Here is a 22,543-nt window from a genome sequence, read left to right as displayed (position 1 = left end):
CGAGATTCCCGGATTCAACCACCAGAATGTCCCCCCACTCTGGGTGTTACCGGGAAACTCGTGTGGGACCTTATGTACCCACTGCTGGATAAGGGTTACCACTTGTACGTGGACAACTTTTATACCAGCATTCCCTTGTTCAGGTCCCTTGCCGCCAGATCCACGTTCGCTTGTGGGACCGTGCGGAAAAATCAACGCGGCCTCCCTGCCTACCCCCTCCAGGTACCTATCCCCAGGGGTGAGACCCGTGCACTTACCAGTGGAAACCTGTTGCTGGTCAGGTATAAGGACAAGAGGGATGTCCTTATGCTGTCCACAATCCACGGTAACAGCACCACCCCAGTCCCTGTGCGAGGTACCGCGGCAACGGTCCTCAAGCCCGATTGTATCGTCGACTACAATCGGTATATGGGAGGAGTTGATCTCTCTGATCAAGTCCTCACGCCATATAACGCCATGCGCAAAACCCGGGCATGGTACAAAAAAGTTGCGGTCTACATGGTGCAGGTTGCCATGTACAACTCTTTTGTACTATCCCGAAGCGCTGGCAGCACAGGGACATTCCTCCAATTCTATGAGGCAGTCCTCAAAGACCTGATCTTTTCGGACCGGGAAAGAGCAGGCCGGAGTACCTCGGGAACTGGAGGCGCCCGGATCGTCCCTGGCCAACACTTTCCAGGTGTGGTCCCCCATACTGGAAAGAAGGGACGAACCCAAAAAAGTGCAGAGTGTGTCACAAGAGGGGGATACGGAAGGACACCACAACTCAATGTGACACGTGCCCCGATCATCCGGGCCTCTGCATTATCGATTGCTTCAGGGAGTATCACACTTCCATGGAGTACTAAATTTTTATAATCCCCAACAGTTCACTAGAGAACATAAAACACTATGGCTCTCAGACTTTGGAGACACGAAAACAATTTTTCTTTCCCCAAAAAATATTAGTTTTAGTGCAGGCATCCTCAAACTGCGGCCCTCCAGATGTTGTAAAACTATAACTCCCAGCATGCCCAGACAACCTACAGCCATCATCAGGGCATGGTGGGAATTGTAGTTTTACAACATCTGGAGGGCCGCAGTTTTAGGATGCCTGCTTAGTGTCTCCAAAGTCTGAGAGCCATACATATTGGGCATCGTCGCGTGCGTAAAAGTCGTCGCTATAAAAATAACTTTTTACCAAACGCCTCGGATGAACGGTGTTAAAAATATAAAATAAAAACGGTGCCAAAACACCTATTTTTGGGCAAAATTTAAATTTAAATCCATTTTGCCGGTAATAAAGCAAGGGTTAACAGCCAAACAAAACTAAATATTTATTGCCCCGATTCTGTAGTTTGCAGAAACACCCCATATGTGGTCGTAAATGGCTATATAGCCGCACGGCAGGGCATAGAACGAAGGGAACTCCATACGGTTTCTGGAAGGCAGATTTTGATGGACAGTTTTTTTTTTTTTACACCATGTCCCATTAGAAGCCCCCCCTGATGTAGCCTAGACTAGAAACTCCAAAAAAGTGACCCCATCTAAGAAACTACACCCCTCAAGGTATTCAAAAATTACTTTACAAACTATGTTAACCCTTTAGGTGTTCCACAAAACTAAATAGCGAATGTAGAAACAATTTTAGAATTAAATTTTTTTGTTACATTGCCTCAAAAAAGAGTAATATAGAGCAACCAAAAATCTAATTTACCCCAAAAATTGTCCCAAAACAACAACCACCTTATCCCGTAGTTTCCTAGATGGGGTCACTTTTATGGAGTTTCTACTCTAGGGGTGCATCAGGGGGCTTGAAAGGGTACATGGTGTAAATAAACCAGTCCAGCAAAATCTGCCTTCCAAAAACCGTATGGCGTTCCCCTTCTTCTATGTCCTGCCGTTTAGCCAAACAGTAGTTTACGACCACATTTGGGGTGTTTTTGCAAACTACAGAATCAGGGCAACCCATTTTGAGTTTTGTTTGGCAGTTAACCCTTGTTTTACTCCTGGAAAAAACTGATTATATTGGAAAATTTTCCAAAAAATAGAAATTTCTAAATTGTTTCTCCATCTGCCATTAACTCTTGTGGAACACCTAAAGGGTTAACAAAGTTTGTAAACCCAGTTTTGAATACCTTGAGGGGTGTACTTTCTTAGATGGAGTCACTTTTTTGAAATTTCTATTCTAGGGGTGCAACAGGGGGCTTCAAATGGGACATGGTATAAACAAAACCAGTCCTGCAAAATCTGCCTTCCAAAACCCATATGGTGTTCCCCTCCTTCTATGTGCTACCGTTCGGCCAAACAGTAGTTTACGACCACATATGGGGTGTTTTTGCAAACTACAGAATCAGGGCAACCCATTTTGAGTGTTGTTTGGCAGTTAACCCTTGTTTTACTCCTGGAAAAAATTGATTATATTGGAAAAGTTTCCAAAAAATAGAAATTTCAAAATTGTTTCTCCATCTGCCATTAACTCTTGTGGAACACCTAAAGGGTTAACAAAGTTTGTAAACCCAGTTTTGAATACCTTGAGGGGTGTACTTTCTTAGATGGAGTCACTTTTTTGAAATTTCTATTCTAGGGGTGCAACAGGGGGCTTCAAATGGGACATGGTATAAACAAAACCAGTCCTGCAAAATCTGCCTTCCAAAACCCATATGGTGTTCCCCTCCTTCTATGTGCTACCGTTCGGCCAAACAGTAGTTTACGACCACATATGGGGTGTTTTTGCAAACTACAGAATCAGGGCAACCCATTTTGAGTGTTGTTTGGCAGTTAACCCTTGTTTTACTCCTGGAAAAAATTGATTATATTGGAAAATTTTCCAAAAAATAGAAATTTCTAAATTGTTTCTCCATCTGCCATTAACTCTTGTGGAACACCTAAAGGGTTAACAAAGTTTGTAAACCCAGTTTTGAATACCTTGAGGGGTGTACTTTCTTAGATGGAGTCACTTTTTTGAAATTTCTATTCTAGGGGTGCAACAGGGGGCTTCAAATGGGACATGGTATAAACAAAACCAGTCCTGCAAAATCTGCCTTCCAAAACCCATATGGTGTTCCCCTCCTTCTATGTGCTACCGTTCGGCCAAATAGTAGTTTACGACCACATATGGGGTGTTTCTGCAAACTACAGAATCAGGGCAACCCATTTTGAGTGTTGTTTGGCAGTTAACCCTTGTTTTACTCCTGGAAAAAATTGATTATATTGGAAAATTTTCCTAAAAAATAGAAATTTCAAAATTGTTTCTCCATCTGCCATTAACTCTTGTGGAACACCTAAAGGGTTAACAAAGTTTGTAAACCCAGTTTTGAATACCTTGAGGGGTGTACTTTCTTAGATGGAGTAACTTTTTTGAAATTTCTATTCTAGGGGTGCAACAGGGGGCTTCAAATGGGACATGGTATAAACAAAACCAGTCCTGCAAAATCTGCCTTCCAAAACCCATATGGTGTTCCCCTCCTTCTATGTGCTACCGTTCGGCCAAACAGTAGTTTACAACCACATATGGGGTGTTTCTGCAAACTACAGAATCAGGGCAACCCATTTTGAGTGTTGTTTGGCAGTTAACCCTTGTTTTACTCCTGGAAAAAATTGATTATATTGGAAAATTTTCCAAAAAATAGAAATTTCAAAATTGTTTCTCCATCTGCCATCAACTCTTGTGGAAGACCTAAAGGGTTAATAAAGTTTGAAAAAACAGTTTTGAATACCTTGAGGGGTGTAGTTTCTAGAATGGGGTCATTTTTGGGAGGTTTCTATTATCTAAGCCTCACAATATGACTGCAAACCTGAACTGGTCCATAAAAAGTGGGATTTTGAAGATTTCTCAAAAATTTCAAAATTTGCTTCTAAACTTCTAAGCCTTGTAACATCCCCAAAAAATAAAATATCATTCCCAAAATGCTACAAACATGAAGTAGACATATGGGGAATGTAAAGTCATCACAATTTTTGGGGGTATTACTATGTATTACAGAAGTAGAGAAACTGAAACTTTGAAATTTGCTAATTTTTCAAAATTTTTGGTAAAAAATGTATTTTTTTATGCAAAAAAATTAACTTTTTTGACCCAATTTTAGCAGTGTCATGAAGTACAATATGTGACGAAAAAACAATCTCAGAACGGCCTGGGTAAGTCGAAGCGTTTTAAAGTTATGAGCACTTAAAGTGACACTGGTCAGATTTGCAAAAAATGGCCTGGTCCTTAAGGTGAAAATGAGCCTGGTCCTTAAGGGGTTAAAATCAATGGGACCGTTTTTAACGGCCGATTGACAGGAGTGCACCCGTAACAGGTACATAGGCCATTTAGGGGTTAAAAAAAAACCTCACCTCTTCCACTTGCTCGCGGTGCGGCAGTCTCTTCTCTCTTCATGGAGCAGGACCTGCGATCTGCGTGGTGACGTAACCACATGGGAGCTCGCAGTGACGTCATTGCGCACCTTCAGCAGGTCCCTGTGAAGAGAGAAGAGACTGCCGCAGCATGAGCAAGTGACTAAGGTGAGTTTTTTTGTTGTCTTTTTTTTGGGCTGTGGGACTCTATGGCGGCATTAAAAAAGTTGGGGGCCCTAAAAAAACCACACACACACTATGGGGGACATTATTTAAGATGGGGCTCTACATTATGGGCATTATTAAAGCTGGGGGCAGCAACAAAAATAAATCCTACACTATGGGGTAAATTATTTTAGCTGGGGGCCTACATGGGGGCAGCAACAAAAAAATATCCTACACTATGGGGGACATTATTTTAGCTAGGGGCCTACCATCCTGTGGGTGTTCTCAGAAGGGTGGGTCTATAAATAACTGCCAATCAAATTCATCCAAAAACGGTTGCAAAACAACATTTAAAAACGGACACACGGCCAGAAAATGGATGCACACACTGATGCAAAATGGCCATGAAAAACTGACAGTGTGTCCGTTTTTTAACAGATATTTTTTTTCACTGTCATGTGCATGAGGCCTTAAGAACTATATCTTCGTATATTTATAGTAATGCCATAGAGTCCAATTAAGTAGTACTCAGTTAACAGTACCTTACAGTGCCTAGATAAAAAATGCTGTTTATTGTCCTAAAAAATATAACAATACAGCTCCAAGGATAGTCACTAGGGCTGAAACGATTATTCGAGTTAATCGAGTAACTTGACGCAAAGTAATCCTGGATGCAAATTTTTTGCATCGGGGATTCGTTTGCACCATGTGACCCCGGAGCACAAGTGAAACACTTGCTATTAGTCACCGATCCGTGGTCTCCCGACGGCCAGAACCACGCTGTATCCTGACATACACACATAGTTAAGACATGACCTGGCGCTGTTTGACGTCAGGTCCCAGTGCATCGTTTAAAGAGGAGAATGGAAGATCTCTGGACTGTCGGCAGCGCCCCTACAGGAAAGGTAAGTATTTGATTTCACTGGCACTGTGGCTGGGTACTAATGGCTAGAAAGTTTAGTGTCTGAACTGATGGCATGGGGGAGTTCATGGCACTGAAGCGAGCTGATGGCATTGAGGGGGGGAGCAACTGATGGCAATAGGGGGAGGCACTGACGGTTGCTGGTGACACTGGGAGACTAACTAATGGCACTGGAGGTGGAACTGATGGCATGGGGGGAGCTGGTCGCGCTGGGGGAGGAACTAATTTCCCCAGAGGAGGAACTGATGGCATGGCGGGCTGATGAGTTTTATAGAATGCCTTCTTTTAATTATTTTATTCTTATTAGAGTACTCGATTTAATCGGTAGAATACTTGATTACTAAAACCGATAGCTGCAGCCCTAATAGTCACTCACAGGCCCAGAGAGATAATGCATAAAAAACCTTGGTAAATGTTGCCTTATTTGTCTATTTCTGGAATCCATTTATGGATTTAACAACCAGATCAGGGTGATCTGAAGAAATCTCACACGTTACTGAAATTGCGACTTTACTTTTTATGATGATGTTGTATTTTTGATCTCTATGATTCATATTATTTTACATTCTGGATGGTTTTCAAATAGGCTTTATACTTCCCCTAAATTTCCTTAACTTTTTTTGTCAGGCTGTAACACAAACAAATTGTCATTGGGCTGAGATATAAAGCAGTCATTGGTCTTTTTCTTTTTTTTTTTTTTCTTTTTTGGGGGTTGTAGAATGTACTGTAGTTATTACAGATAAACATGACCATATGTATCTAATTAAACTCATGGAAGATCTGTGGAGCATAATTATTTCATGTAATTTTACTTTGCTGTACCAGTTGTTCTTTTGAATGTCTAAATACAACTTACTTGGATTAGTACAAAAAGTCTACCAAAACCCATTAACAATAGATAATCGTGAGCTACTGCAGTCCAAAGGAATTAACATTTATTTTTCATGATGTCTGAAATGAAAGCTGTTTACAGAAGACACTCTTCGAAGATCTTTTTGGGGATTTCCATGTATCCAGTATATAAACTGGCACTTAATCTTAAATCCAGTGAGATAGTATACTTAAAGAACCACCAAACTGAGGAATTAAAAATGAAATTGCATAAAAGAACTAAGATAACCACTTGCATATAAGCCTGGGTTTCCATGTTCAGGTTTGATGATGCAGTTATCGAAACTAAAGAGACTGATGAGGAGAGTAGTAGAATCTGGTGAATTGAATTTTGTATCTGATCCTTTTGTTCTTCAGGGAGATGAGAAGTTTCTGGCACAGGTTTCTCCTCTCTCCTCATTCAAAACACATACTTGATCAGCTAAACCGAGCCTGTACTAGTGCATCTCAATAAATAAGAATATTATTACAAAGTTAATTTATTTCAGTAATTCAGTTTAAAAAGTGAGTCTCATTTTCTATAAATTAATTACACAGATTGATATTTTTCAAGTGTTTATTTATTTTAATGTTTTCGATTATGGCTTACAGTTAATGAAAAAACTAAATTCAGTATCTCTGGAAATTAGAATATTATATAAAACCACTTAGATAAATGAGTTTTAATGTTGGCCTACTGAAAAGTATGTACAGTGTATGCACTCAATACGTTTGCATTGATGCAGTAATTCATGCAGTGTGGTGTGGAGGTGATCAGCCTGTGGCACTACTGAGGCATTATGGAAGCCCAGGTTGCCTTGATAGTGGCCTTCAGCTCGTCTGCATTGTTGGGTCTGGTGTCTCTCATGTTCGTCTTGACAATACCCCATAGATTCTCTATGGGGTTTAGGTCAGGCGAGTTTGATAGGCAATCAAACACTGTGATAACATGGTTATGAAACTAGGTATTGGTACTTTTGGCAGTGTGGGCAGGTGCCAAGTCCTGCTGAAAATAAAATCAGCATCCCCATAAAGCTTGTCAGCAGAAGGAAGCATGAAGTACTCTAAAATTTCCTGGTAGATGACTGTGCTGACTTTGGACTTTGTATAACACGGTGGACCAACATCAGCAGATGACATGACAAACCATCACTGACTGTGGAAACATCACACTGGACCTCAAACAACTTGGATTGTGTGCCTACTCCTCATCCAGACTATAGAACCTTGGTTTTTAAATGAAACGCAAAATTGCTTGACTTTCACCTGAAAATAGGACTTTGGCCCACTAAGCAACAGTCCAATACTTTTTCTTATTAGCCCAGGTAAGGCGCTCCTGACGTCTCTGGGTCATGAGTGGTTTGACACAAGGAATGTCACGGTTTTAGCCCATGTCCTGGATACGTCTGTGTGTGGTGACTCTTGAAGCACTGACTCCAGCCACAGTCCACTCCTTGTGAATCTCCCCCAAATTCCTGAATGGCCTATTCTTGACAATCCTTTCCAGGCTGTGCTTATCCCTGTTGCTTGTGCACCCTTTTCTACCACCCTTTTTTCTTCCACTCAACTTTCCATTAATATGCTTTGATACAGCACTCTATGAACAGCCAGCTTCTTTAGCAATGACCTTTTGTGGTTTCTCCTTGATTGTGTGGCCTACTGAACCAGACTGAGAGACTATTTAAATGCTTAGGCAGGGTTCACATCTGCTCTTTTAACTCTGGCAGTCTGTTCTGGCTGAGGAACGGACTGCTGGAGTTCACCGTATGCAGCATAGCTGGATACCACTGTGCACCATGGTTTCCCATTCACTGTAATGGGAAACTGCGGGAATCCGGACACATTCTGGCATATATGCTGGCTTTTGGGCAGACACAAAATGCGTGTAGTATTATATTTTTTTATGCTGCCAAAAGCTGAAATGTGTGCTGGAAACGGTGAATTCCAGCAGTTTGTTCCTTTGCCGGAACAGACTGCTGGAGTTAAAAGTGCAGATGTGAACCCAGCCTTAAGAATACCTTTGCAGGTGTTTTGTGTTGAGTAGTTCACAAACCTCTTCCAGAGTTTAAAAAAATATTTGGAAACAGAAATTATCGGAAGGGTCTCCTCCCCGGTCTGTAGTCTCCATTGAAGAGTTGGTCATTTGACAAAAATAAATAAATTCATAAATCACTACTTGTAATTTTCCTGTCAGAAGATTGAAGACCTTAGCAAAACCGAAGTCGGTGGAGACCATCATGGTTCGGTGGTATCAGTCTTATTACAAATACGGCCATGTGTCATGGTTTCCATTATAACTGTAAACCTCAACACCAGTCAACATTATCATCGTCAGTGGGGTTTGTTCTTTTGAAGTTTTTCTTAATAGTAACCAAATATGCCATGTGATTAATTTCCCCCATGGACATTAATGGATGGTTAGAGGATTCTGTTAGCACCTCACAGTGTAAATGACCAGGTTTATAGATGCATGGTAAACTACACAAAAATGGTGGTGCTTATGATAAAAAGTACAGCAGAATCCTGAAGGAAATAAAATTGTGTGGTCCCTGTAAACCTTGTTTGAAAGTGATTTAGAGGCCCTACGTGACACCGTGAAATATATGGAGCATGCCCTATAAAACATGAGTTCAAGTGGACATTTTTATGGTATCCAAACATACATTTAAGTGCATGCCATGATGGATTGACAGAAGGAGAGATAGAAATTCCCTTAAAGAAAATTTGACTTCATGCTGATAAGTCTGCATATTTATAGGAAGAGGTAAAAAAGCCAAAGCAAACAGCGTCATGCTGGCATCTGTATTTTGGCACCACTAAAATGTCTAAAACGAGTAATACATAACATTTTTAACAACATCTGTTTGAGAACCTGTGGGAATTAGCTCACAATGCAATTGTAAAATATTTGTGGAGTGAAATATCTCTTTATGTATTTGTGTAAATAATGGCAGAGAATTCATGCGTCTTAATTAACTGGAGGGCACTCGCATTCCCCACCATTTGCCAATCTGTTATTAACCTTTCCTCTGCTCTGGAAAATGCCAGATGAATTTTGTTGCTCTTCAAGGTTTCAAGGCTGAACGTTTCTCATCAGCAGGAGACAGCTTTTCAAACACTATTCAAGTGGTATCAAGTATAATTAAAAAGCTTTACCCTTGCAGCAGTTTTGACACCGTTGTTCCTTTGGCACCTTGCTCCATTTTGTTTCAGGCCGTAATCATTAGTTTGACTTCTCCAGCATTGAGTTAATGACTCCCCTGGGTCTGTGCATTGCGTTTTAGAATGTTGTTGCCTTACTTGCCCCTAACATATTCTTAAGAAAGCTGGGAATATAATTTAACATTGCATCTGTCCTTTATTTGAAAGACAGAGAACATGGATTAGCTTCACTTAAAGGGAACCTGTCACATGCTATTTTGCTCTTCGAACAGCCCCCAGTACCTGATGAACATCTTGATGCTGTGTCAGTTGGTCCCCTTCTTATGACATGCATACAAAACAGGTTCATCTTATATAAGTTTCAGTTCTTTGCTTGGCACCATTCTGGTTACCTTCTGGTGTCCTCTACTAAGCAACAGTTGAAACTTGTGTTGGCCATTACATGGTCGTGATAACTAAGGGAGAGCTCATGACCCATCTGGGTGTGTATATAGAAAATACTTCCAGTTTTAGAAAATTGGGACTGCTATGGGAGTTAGGGTTTAATTGCTAAGCTTCATTGGTACATGATCACAATCAATAATTTGACTTGCCTTGGATTTAAAGGGGTTGTCCAGGTTATTTTTATTGATGACCTATCCTCATGATAGGTCATCAGTATCAGATCAGTGGGGGGCCGACACTCAGCACCCACGCTGATCAGCTGTTTAAAGAGAAGGCACTAGCCATGCCAACTCCACCTTCTGTTCTTTATTGTTTACCTGCCTGCCGTCGCAACAGCAGCAGTGAGCAGGTGTAACAACAAGAAACCGTCCCCTTCACTTCAATGGGACAGCTCGTTCCTATTAAATGGATTTCAGAAACAATTCTCGTTGTTTTCCTATGTAAACTAGAAATCCAGGTGTTTTTACCCAAAGTTGTGACCGCACAAGTAGTCCACATGCACAAGTTGCACATTATATGCGAATTTGCAGTGTGGATTTGTATGCAGCAAATTTGCAAAAGGGTGAAATCTGGAGCAAATGTGCAACAAAATCCTCATGTAACGCATGCCGATTTGCCAAGGATTTATTGCCAAAACGGATAAAAATCAACATACAAATCTGTCAGGAAAGATTCTTGAATAAGATACATTACCATGTGGCCTTAAAGGGTTTGTGCAAAGATCTGTATCTCACAACATGAACAGAGAAGCATTCAAACATGCATGTTGGCACTCCCTTAATTTCCATTTACTGTGAAAGAGAAGCCAGGTAAAGGGGCCGGCAATCTCCGGTAGGTCCATAGAGATGGATGGAGCGTCAGCGACCATGCACAACCACTGTTCCATTTATGTGAGGAGACACAAAAACCCCATTCTGGTGAAAAATGGGGCCCCTAACTTTTGAAACCTCACTGTTGAGACCTGTCAATAGGGAATAAGTTTAAAACTTGGCACAAGTCCTTTAAGTTAATGTTCATCTGATGGTGGTGGGACATGTTTCAAAACCACTGCCTTTTGGCACCAGGAGATCTCATTCTGCCCTTTTGTTAAACAAATTGTGCTAGTGATGAATTACCCCAAAGGGGTTCTTCAGACTGTAAATAAAGCTGTTAAGATCTCAAGGACGAAGGTTTAAAAAAAAGTTACATGATGTATATATGTGGAATTTGCCCTGGGACATGCTTTAGGAAAACATCTCAAGTCTTCTGTAGGAAACCAAGTACATAGTGTATATATTAAAGTATGAGCTTGTCAAGAGCTAGCTTTGGCATGGTGAGAACCTGGAGAATTTAACAAATCTAGTCATATATAATGTGGAGCAGGGATAATCAAAAGCAATCATTGTAACATATAGAGATTGTATGAAATGTTCTAAAAATCTCTTTGCTGTGACACAAAGAAAAGGGTTGAATCAGACCCCTATATCAATACTGGAGGAATCTTAGGTGGGGCAAACATCCTAATCCTGCTGGCATAACCAGTTTGTCTGGGCCAAAGATATTCACACTTTGTCTACTTAATACACCGTGTTTCCATGTGCTGAGACCTAGGGGTGGGCGATATAAACAATATACAATAATATAGTCATCAATTCGGCTGATGATATAGATTTCAGTTATATTGCGATAGATGACCACGGAGCAGTAGTGAATTGAAGAAGCTTCTCACTCACCGCTCCATGGCCTCCCAACTGCACTGCGCAGGGCCTTGCATTCATGCATCATCAGCGCGTTGGCTGATGCTGTTTGTGACGTCAGGTCCCTCCCAGTGCATGCTGGAAAGAAGATGCAGCCCGTCTCCTGCAGACTCCATCAGCCAGCAGTGCAGGAAAGGTAAGTAGCAGGGGGTCGGGGGGTGGATGGCTATGGCATGAGGCTGATGGCGCTGGCTGGGGGACATGTTGGTGGCAATGGCACATGGGGCTGATGGCGCTGGCTAGGGGACATGATGATGGTGGCAATGGCATGGAGCTGATGGCGTTTTGTAATTTGTATGCATACAGAAGAAAATAATATATCACGATATATCTTTATCGCACATGCTTCAAATTATATTGTGATATAGATTTTAGACCATATCGCCCAGCCCTACTGAGACCTTGTCAGTCTCATTAGGGACTAAGAATGTTATGTGATAGTTAACGGATTACATAATCTAGATGGAGAATGACATTAATGGGTGCGGATTGACTACTGGGGTCTTGAAAATTTTAAATCCTTGTAGATCTGAAAATAAGTAGGAATAAACAGTAATGAGATTGCTCATCGCTTTAAGATAATAGCAACATGGATTAAACAGATTTTCCAAATATGTTTCTCAGTTATAGACACAGTGACGTAATGTGTATATGAAGATTCCTATTTTTTTCTAGATTGATTATATCTGATTGAGACTATTGGTGAAAACAGTCCCACTGATATTTCAAGATTAACAAAGCTCTGAGTGGCCCACAATGTGAGAAATGTGGGGAAATATCCTTGTTTAAAAAATAACTTTTATACGATATACATTAAAATATACACCTAAGGATGCATCACAAAACAAACCAAAACATGTAGTCGAGGGGTTCTATGGTGTCGACCCCACTGCTGGCAGGAAAGAAAAGGCACTCATTTGCACTGATGCGCCTGTAAGTACGCTGACAGTGTTACCCAGCCAACACACACAAACAACATATATTGAGGTTCAATGGTAGGTACCCCACTTCTGGTAGAACAAGGATAAATGTAACTGCTGCGCCTATGTAGACGCCAGCAGTCTTACCTGACCGACCAGGTGACTAGGATCAGCGTAGCAGGGGACCAGGCCTGATGAAAGGGAGTATAGACAGGAGATGCAGTCATGAAAATGTAAATGCTGTGCCCTATATCACCCTATATTCTTGGTAGGAGTGGGGCCTGTTTTCATGCTGCCTGTCTATACAGAGCACTCGCCCTAAGAAGGGCGACCCCGTCCGGATGCCTGTCCCTAGTTTGGACCTGAACCCTAGTATACAAAACAAAACTAAAAACTATAGTGACTACAGGCCTCCCGACGTGGCACGTTTCTGTCGTGTCGACTCCTCAGGGGGATTTAGAACATGTAGAAACAAAAAGCAAAAAACCCGTCTATAACCACAGGTAACAATTGAATATACACTGCAGTTAGGCGGTTACATGAAATACTAGACTCAAAAAGTAAAGGTCAGAGTCTAGGGGCAGGCATCCGTGGTGCTGGATCGCCATGCTGCAGAGGAATGGATACTTCTCCGCTTCTTGGTGTGTGAGGATATGGTGGTCCTCAGTACGGTAATGTCCCTATCATTAAGGGGGTTCCTCAACCTATACCAGCCTTGTATATAGATAGTTTTGTTTTGTATACTAGGGTTCAGGTCCAAACTAGGGACAGGCATCCGGACGGGGTCGCCCTTCTTAGGGCGAGTGCTCTGTATAGACAGGCAGCATGAAAACAGGCCCCACTCCTACCAAGAATATAGGGTGATATAGGGCACAGCATTTACATTTTCATGACTGCATCTCCTGTCTATACTCCCTTTCATCAGGCCTGGTCCCCTGCTACGCTGATCCTAGTCACCTGGTCGGTCAGGTAAGACTGCTGGCGTCTACATAGGCGCAGCAGTTATATTTATCCTTGTTCTACCAGAAGTGGGGTACCTACCATTGAACCTCAATATATGTTGTTTGTGTGTGTTGGCTGGGTAACACTGTCAGCGTACTTACAGGCGCATCAGTGCAAATGAGTGCCTTTTCTTTCCTGCCAGCAGTGGGGTCGATACCATAGAACCCCTCGACTGCATGTTTTGTTTTGTGATGCATCCTTAGGTGTATATTTTAATGTATATCGTATAAAAGTTATTTTTTAAACAAGGATATCTCTAGATTGATTAGACATAAATATAGATATAAGAGAGATAAGTAGGAAAAGTTAAGGTAAGGAGATAGAAATAGAGAATACAGTTTTATATGGAGTGAAAGAGAGGATAGGTAGAAATAGAGGATAAAACATGATAAAGATAAGTGATAAGAAGATATAGAGCATGATAGATAGCGCTATGAAAATGGGTATAGAAAGAGAGAGATTTGTACTGGTAAAGTACAAGATATACATTTTCTGGCATCTTAATCCCCACCCATCAAGTACGCCAAATCTAAAAGGGACTGTCCAGGATTTTGATATTGATGGCCTGTTCTCAGGATAGGCCATCGTTATTAGATCCATGGGGGTGTGCAGTGGGGGAAACCCCTCCCCCCCCCCACCGTACAATGTGAAGCAGACGGACCAGCAACTAGATCAGAGGCTGGGAAAAGGGAGCTGGTCACCTATTGCATCCCTAATCCTTGCCCTCACTCCTCACCGTATGAGCGGACCTGGATGGTAGGATGGCTCATACCCATGACACGGATAAACCGGAGTCTCACACAGGCCTAGCAACTGGGAAGGAGCAGACAGCAAGCAAAAACACATAGCAGCAGGTAAGAGCCCAGCTCAAAACGACAAGCACTGGAACAGCAGCACTTACCTGTCACAATGACTGGGTGGAACAACTACACTTGCTGACTTGTGGTTCCCCCTCCGAGGAAACCCCTGGGACCCCCTCACCAGAGGTACAGACAAACAAGGGGATATCTAGCAACCATGCCGGGCATTAAACCAAACATACCAGACATAGAACACCAAACTAGACATGACGACAAATTCCCAAAACAAACCCACACCAAACATAACAACAGGTAATGTAGGGAACAAGGAGGAGAACATAGGGAGACATAGCTATAGACCTTGATGTTCCACAAGGAGGCCCTCACGGTCTTTTACTCTTGTATAATCTACCTCTGCACATGTCTCTGGACTTAGTCTCCTGGGGTGCTCATTACTCACTGCGCAGGTCTAATTTTTTTTCATACCTAGACACTTAATTCTCTCTTTGTTATATTAGTAGTTCAGATGATGTGGATGGTAAAATATCTAATTCTCAGGGGCTTGTTTCAGGGGGACCTTGTCCTTGGATATTTCATATTATAATTATCCATAAGGGTACTTTCACACTAGCATTATTCTTTTCCGGTATTGAGTACCATCCTAGGGGCTCAATACCGGAAAAAAATGATCCGTTTTATCCTAATGCATTCTGAATGGAGAGCAATCTGTTCAGTATGCAGCAGGATGTTTTCAGTTCAGTCACTCTTACGGTATTTGGCTGGAGAAAATACTGCAGCATGCTGCGGTATTTTCTCCGTCCAAAATTCCAGAACACTCGCTGGAATGCCGTATCCAGCATTATTTTCCATTGCAATGCATTAATGCCAGATCCAGCACCAAGTGTTCCGGAAAAATGGATCCAGTTTTCCAGTCTGCGCATGCGCAGACCTTTAAAAATGCAAAAAATTAAAAATACTGGTTGCGTTTTTCCGGATGACACTGGAGAGATGGATCCAGTATTTCAATGCATTTGTTAGATGAATCAGTTTACAAATGATATCTGTTTGCACATGGATTTCCTGGATCTGGCAGGCAGTTCAGGCGATGAAACTGCCTCCGGATCTTCACAACGCAAGTGTAAAAGTACCCTTAGATGACATTTTAGGGAATATAAATTCTCAAAATATTTTTAAAGTACTTTTAAAGGTGTTCTTTTCTACAGTTTCCTCTGGTATGGTATTAGCCATTACTACAGTAATGTACATTATTAAGGGGGGGGGGGGGAGCCAGATGGAGGAGTCCATTGCTCATTATTGTGGGTATATAAATTTGCCACAAGATGCCTCCTTCGTGTCATTGATGACACGACCATAGGTGAATATAGTCTGGTGATGCACTGTGTATTTGTTTTAGCTTAATTTATTTTTTATTATATTTTAATTTGTTTTTATTTTATTTTTAAGTAAGAGGAGGCATTTTGTGGCATTAGTACCTACTAATGTGTTAGCAGTGATTTTAGAAATGATTCATCACCAGAGGTTCTTATACTTCAATTAGTATTTAATCTTTTAGTTCTGTAAATATATTATTCTTTCGGTGAGGTTACTAATTCTTTCTTTTTTGTTTTTGATTTTTCATATCTTGAGATATGGCTCGTCCTCTAGAGTGGTTTCTCCTATATGTATAATCTCTAATAGTCCACAATTAGATCATCTTTATTGTAATTCTGTTATTAAATAATTACTTTAATTCACGTAATTTTGTCTAAAGGTGGATTTACACTGCCCAATTGTCAGGCAAATTATTAGGGCCAATTTTCATACAAATAATTGTTCCCAATAATTTGTCCGTGGCAAGATGCCACAGATTATCCCATGAATGAGCGAAATCATTGTTTCTGGGGCAGCATGAAGTTCCATCTAAACAGCAATGTATTGCCCAGAAACAATGAAATCTGTATTAAGACGAGCCATAGCAGGTAGCCAACGCTCATCCCCATACAGTTATTTATTATGTCGAGTAAGTTAATACAAGGCACTTACTAATGTATTGTGATTGTCCATATTGCCTCCTTTGCTGGCTGATTGATTTTTATCACATTATGCACTGCCTGTTTCCATGGTTACAACCACCCTGTAATCCATCGTGTGATGGTCGTGTTTGCACACTATAGGAAAAAACACCATCTTATGTACAGTCCCACGGTCCTGGCCACCAGAGAGGCTGGCGCTTTTTCCTATAGTCTGTAAGCATGACCACCACTGCTGGATTGCAGCATGGTCGTAACCATGGAAACGAGTAGTGTATAATGTGATGGAAAAATGAATCCAGCCAGCAAAGGAGGCAATATGGACAATCACAATACATAAGTGCCTTGTATTAACATTCTCTACATGATAAATTATATTTGCTGAAGTGAGACCACCCCTTTAACCACCACAGAACAGTGTGTGTCTAATTAGCATTACTTATGAAGTGTTTCATGTATTCATGTGACAATTCTCCCTTCATTAGGCTCCCCCTCCCCTATGTGAGCCCACTGGTAAATTTGGCCCTGGACAGGTTCATATAGATAATGATTGACAGATATAGATGTGGATATATTCATAGACTTGCTATAGAAATAGAGAAAATGTTATCGGTGTAGATTCCGTTTTAAGTCAGTGGATACAGATACATTTCCCACTGTGCTTTAGCTCTCCTATCGTTGGACTTTCTGTCAGGGATTCCCTTCAAGGAGAACTCCATTTAAGCAGCTTGCTGTTCGTTTCCGTTCATTTTGGCCAGACAAAATACTTCTGTAGACTGATATTCTGCCCCTGAAAAAGATAGACGCCCTGATGCAAGCCCAGCAGTGGGCTCAACACAGTGTGAACCCAGCCTTACATAAAGACATTTATAAATACTTTTAGCTAGAAATGAGTTTTGTAAATGATATGTATGTGCTTTAACACTGTGCATATTTTTAACTTTCGCTGATACTTTAGAAAGTTTTTTACACATTCCTGAGTTCACAGCACCTAAAGTTTGACGTCTAATTCACTTCTCATTTTTGTGTTGCCCACAGGCAGCTTTAAGTGCCTTGAAGCAGTTTTCAGAACAAGGACTAGATTCCTGTGGAAGGTGCTCTCATGAAAGAAAATGGACCATTTGAGTAAGTATTTTCAAATATTCTTCCATATTTTATGTATGGTTTAGCTGTTTAATGTATTTAAAATAGTTAAGGTAGTAGAAAGAATATGATGGAGAAGAATATCTGAACCAGCATAAAGGAGAAGCAAGATTTAAAATGGAAAAAACAAAACAAAAACAAACTAAACTAAAAAGTTCACCACTGCGTTTCCTGATGTTCGATCGGCTTCGCTGACCTCCGTGTGACGCAGGTAAAATCACAATAAACCAGTTCACAAGCTCTAGAGAAGTGGCAATCTTCTTTGACACAACCAGCACACCTAAATCCCATGGGTAGTAGCCTTTCCTCAAAGCAACCATCCTACGGAATCAAAGTTTCGGGGACATAGTGAAGGGCCGCACAGTTGAGCAAATGGAACTTTTTTTATTATACTCACAATAAAATCGTGATAAAAACGCCTTTTAAAATTATTAAACAATCAGGTCCATGGGCATTGGATTTGATGGACCTGATTGTATAATAATTTTATAAGGCGTTTTTATCAGGATTTTATTGTGAGTATAATAAAAAAGTTCCATTTGCTCAACTTTGCGGCCCTTCACTATGTACCCGAAACTTTGATTCCATAGGAAGGTTGCTTTGAGGAAAGGCTACTACCCACGGGATTTAGGTGTGCTGGTTGTGTCAAAGAAGATTGCCGCTTCTCTAGAGCTTGTGAACTGGGACATATACCTGGCAGCGCGATCACCTTTTTTTTTACAAAGCATGAAGGAGAAGTCTAAAAGATGCCCCTAAGCTGCCAATCAGATTCCAGCTTTTTTTGTTTCTAAGCTCCTGTTGAGAATGAAAGCAGCGCGGTGAGGGAAAGACGCTTGCGGGCTGCCAGCTTCCTCACCGCACCTGTGCCGAATGCTGAATGGCGCGAGATTTCACCAGAGCACAGGGCTGGCAGACAGATGTGAGCGCTGCTTGGCCCTGTCAATCAGGACTTGGAGGGAGGCGATAAAGGTGGGAGAACGGAGCCTCTAGGAGCAGGAACAACGCCCCCCCCCCCCCCCCAGCTCCTAGAGGTTAATTAGCATATTATAAAAGTTACATTTCTGGCCTAATGAAAGTAGGAATAGGCTAGTTAGGTTTAGCTGACATTAGCACATCTCTATTGTCAGCTAGCTTAATAGAGTTAAATCTGGTGACAGAAACCCTTTAAAGGGATGTTCCACCTTTTAGATATTGATAACCTATCCTCCAGATAGCCCATGAATATCAGATTGGTGGAATCCAACACCTGGCACCCCACGATCAACTGTTTACAGTGTGGTGCTGTTTCAAGTAAATGGGAGCAATACACCCACATGGCCACTAAACAGTGGACAGAGCCTACTGCTTTTGGGGTCTGTCAACTCTTATGTTTCTGGTGCTGGTGGCTGCTGCAAACAGCAGATCTTTGGGGTGTTGGACCCCCACCAATCTAATGGCCTAGGTCATTAATATCTATAAGGTGGAAAATCCCATTTTCCAAGTGGTTGTACAGTATTAGAAAAACATGGCTGCTTTCTTCCAGAAACCACACCACGTCGGCACATGGGTTGTGCCTGCCTGGTATTGCACCAGTGCTCCACTGCAATGAATAAGCTGGAGTGTCAACTTCACACACAGTCTGTGAACAGCTGTGTTTTTTTTTTTTTTTTTATAAAAGCAACCATGTTATTTTAATCCTGTTATTTTTAAATCGCCACCTCCAGGTCGGCTCTTAGGGGTTAAACTGTAACAGGACCTATATTAGACCATCATGTCCAGTAAGTACTCTGATATACCAGTTATATGTATATCATTCTGTTCAGTTCCTTACTTTAAGACCATTATAGTTGTTTGCCATTGAATATTTTAGAAACCCAAAAATAGCAGAAACCGGGAAACCTGCGCATGGTTCTCTCGGTCGGTATGGTAATGTACCACCACAGATTTAATCATTTTTTATTGTGTTTTTACTATAATCATGTGATTTAATAAATCAATATATCTTTATTCCGATTTCTGCTATTTTGGGGTTTCTCTATTCGGTGGGCAATTCCGGGTAGATAGTTTCTATTTTGCCCAACTTGCTTATTGGTGTACATTGAATATTTTAGTAAGGCCGGGTTCACACTTCCATGTTCCGAGCATATCATATGTCCATATCAGTGAGTTCACATCTCCGTCGAGGAGATCCGGCAGGCTGTTTTGGCACAGAGCAGTCTGCCAGATCTTACAGGATCCAGCATTGCCAGATCCTCTACTTAACTGCTGGACTCCCATTGACTGTAATGAGGTCCAGCAATGATCTGGCCACTTTCCAGCATAAATGCAGGGTTTTGGCCGGACAAAAGCCATTTCATGCAATGTTTTTTTTGTCCAGCTGACAGCCAGAATTTGCTCTGGATCAGACAGCCGTCTCTCTTTAACGGAGATGTGAAAGAGGCATTACTCAGATGCATTAAAGCCTGACCGTGAGTTTAACAGACCCAAGCTTACAGCTTCCTAGATCCCTAAGATGCTGTGAGATCAGTTCTTCACAGTTGGGCCATGATGCATCCAAATAATACGGACATGTAATACGTCTGGAATCCAGACTAAAGCATCATGGCAATAGGCAGCCATATTGGTTTTCACCGTTCGTTCCTAGAAATAAGTGTGACTAATAAATAGATCTGTAGAGTCATTAGTGGAGTTTTTATTTATTTTATAAATCCTTTTTTTAAAGAAATGTATGATTTATCACTTCATAATGTTAGGTTTTATCTCAGGTTTTATAGTCTGTTCTTCTGGATTTTTACATGTACTGTAGGCGAAAATTAGCATGAGAATAAAATGTGACCTGATAGAATATCTCAAAAGACAGGTTTGTGTTTTCTCGTGGTATGAACAGTCATCCCATCAGAGAGGTCTCCACATGATCTCACCATCATGCTATCCGAACATAAATATTGTTGTTTCCTTTCAAAATGTCACCCCTTCTGTTGACCTCTGAGTCTTCCGTGCCATCAGCTAATAAACTTGTATTGAGATGTAGAGCCGTGGACCCTAAAGCCTCTTGTTAATGTATTAATCTTTCAGACAAGCCAAGCACCGTGGAGAGAAAGCAGACAATACGCAGGCTAACTCAGGCACCAGCGCTCAGGACTGCAAGGATTCAAAGGCCGTCGTCTAGGAGCTTCCCGGCGGCCGCTGCATCCTTATAAACCTGTCAACACGCAATAGGGTGTACGTGTACAAGGAAACGAATCACTAATACCATTAAACAAGTCTTATGTGAAGACAACACTATCCTAAAGCAAGAGATAATACACAGTACTGTTTATATTAAGAGGGGGATCTATTAGCGTAAAGCACTTCCCCTGCAATTTGAGACCACATCTTTAATTTAATTGCTTTGAGACAGCGGAAATCTGATCTCACTAGTGCTTCGACTTAGAGTTTATTAGCAGAAATGTAACTTTAACCAGTTAAAAGTTAAAAAAAAAATCTGAAAAAAAAGGTTCAGAAAACCAGATTGGTTAGCGTTTTAGTGTTCCGTTTTACCGATATACTCATTCTTTTTGTTTGTTTTAGTAACTGCTTTGATATTTTAAGACTTAACCAATGACAGTGCTTAGTGCTTGTGAGAGTCGTAGTTGTTGTCTTCATATATATTCACTGCTTCTCTTTTTTTTCTAAATCAAAGCGCAGTCTGAAATACAGTTACGGCTTTTAGCAAGAAGATCCAAACTAACGGGAAAACAAAAAAAATCAAATCATTACCAACATTTGCTTTAAAAAAAATATGAGCTGATGTTTGTAGCATTAAGTCACACTGTGCCCCCCAGAGTCTGCAGTTTAGGTACTACCCACCCTGTAACTAGAAGAAGTTTCTTTTCAAAGTTGACTATTCTATTTGTCCTTTAGGCTGCCCTTCACGCTGTCATGTGAAAAAAAAACATTTACACCCATTGTGTTGTAATGACTCACAGATACATCAACTGAGTGTTTTTAATACCTGCATTCTGCGCTCAGACATCAGCTAGCCCAATGAAGACATCCATGTATTAATGAGAGTTCATACGGCTGGAGGATAGACAAGGCCGCGTGTCGCAAAAATATTGTTTATGACTCTTGTACCGTCTTGTTTCGAGGCAGTGTATTATGGCCAAATGCAGTAAAACCACATCAGTTCATGTGAAAACCGGCTTTGACTGTTTCTTTAATTTCATTATATGCAGCTTACCATATTTTTTGTCCTATAAGAATCACTTTTCCCCTCCCGAAGTGGGGGGATAATGGTAATGCACCTTATAGGGGTATATAGCGAATACTAATGAGTGCCTCCATCATGGAAGTGATGACTACAGCGCCCCTTGTGCTGGCTCGGCACTCACCGCTTTCTAGACTCCTTCTGCTGGTGCTGCACTCTGTGCTGTGACCTGCCCATTTTTTCATATTTTCCGCCTCTATAACCTAGGTGCGTCTTATGGGCAGGTGCCCCCTTTAGGGCATAAAAAACGGTATATCTGAATTTTTGTTGGGCCAAAGGGGTAATTTTCAGCAAACTAATGTTATCCCCTAAAACATCTAGGGTCACCTAATTGTTCGAATGATATATCACCTGAATTTTCCAATGCTAAAATGCAGAAGAGGATCCAAGAGGGAATTGTAAAGAATGGATGACAGTCCATTAGGGACAAGCCGTTTACGTAGTTTGAAGGGGTTTTCCAGCCAGAGCAAAATATATTTAAAACGAATAAGTATCCTGTTCAAAAAGTCATACCTCATGAATCTCACACCACTCCCATTCAGATGTTGCCCGGTTCCCCACTGCTCACTGGTTCCTGGTCCAGCGATGACAAGTGTACACAGGTTCACACATAACGCCACACTTTGTTTGTAGTATAATGTGCGGGGACATAAAGAAGGCAGTACAGGATGTTCACTCAGGATTAGTTGGTGCTACAGGATCTAAATGAGGTGATCCAGAAGATGTTGTTTAAAAATACTTTGAAGGAAGCCAGATGAAACCAAGATGGTCGTCCTGAGCTCTGAAATAATGAGAGCTCTTCGT

At 41.2% G+C, this 22,543-nt stretch overlaps 1 protein-coding gene across 1 annotated transcript in view; it reads left to right on the top strand.

The window, feature by feature from the left end:
- STAU2 (staufen double-stranded RNA binding protein 2) overlaps nucleotides 1-21,670 on the top strand; it is a 283,250-nt gene extending 261,580 nt beyond the window's left edge. Inside the window, 3 exon segments of the mRNA XM_044294063.1 lie at nucleotides 17,407-17,451; nucleotides 17,453-17,493; nucleotides 20,566-21,670. Coding sequence (XP_044149998.1) covers nucleotides 17,407-17,451; nucleotides 17,453-17,493; nucleotides 20,566-20,659 — 180 coding nt within the window. The 3' untranslated portion in view covers nucleotides 20,660-21,670.
- The last annotated feature ends 873 nt before the right edge of the window (nucleotides 21,671-22,543 follow it).

This window comes from Bufo gargarizans, chromosome 5, assembly GCF_014858855.1.
Source record: "Bufo gargarizans isolate SCDJY-AF-19 chromosome 5, ASM1485885v1, whole genome shotgun sequence".
Taxonomy (NCBI): Eukaryota; Metazoa; Chordata; class Amphibia; order Anura; family Bufonidae; genus Bufo; species Bufo gargarizans.
Note: the sequence above shows the minus strand (reverse complement) of the source record. Positions and strands in the feature narration are given on the sequence as shown.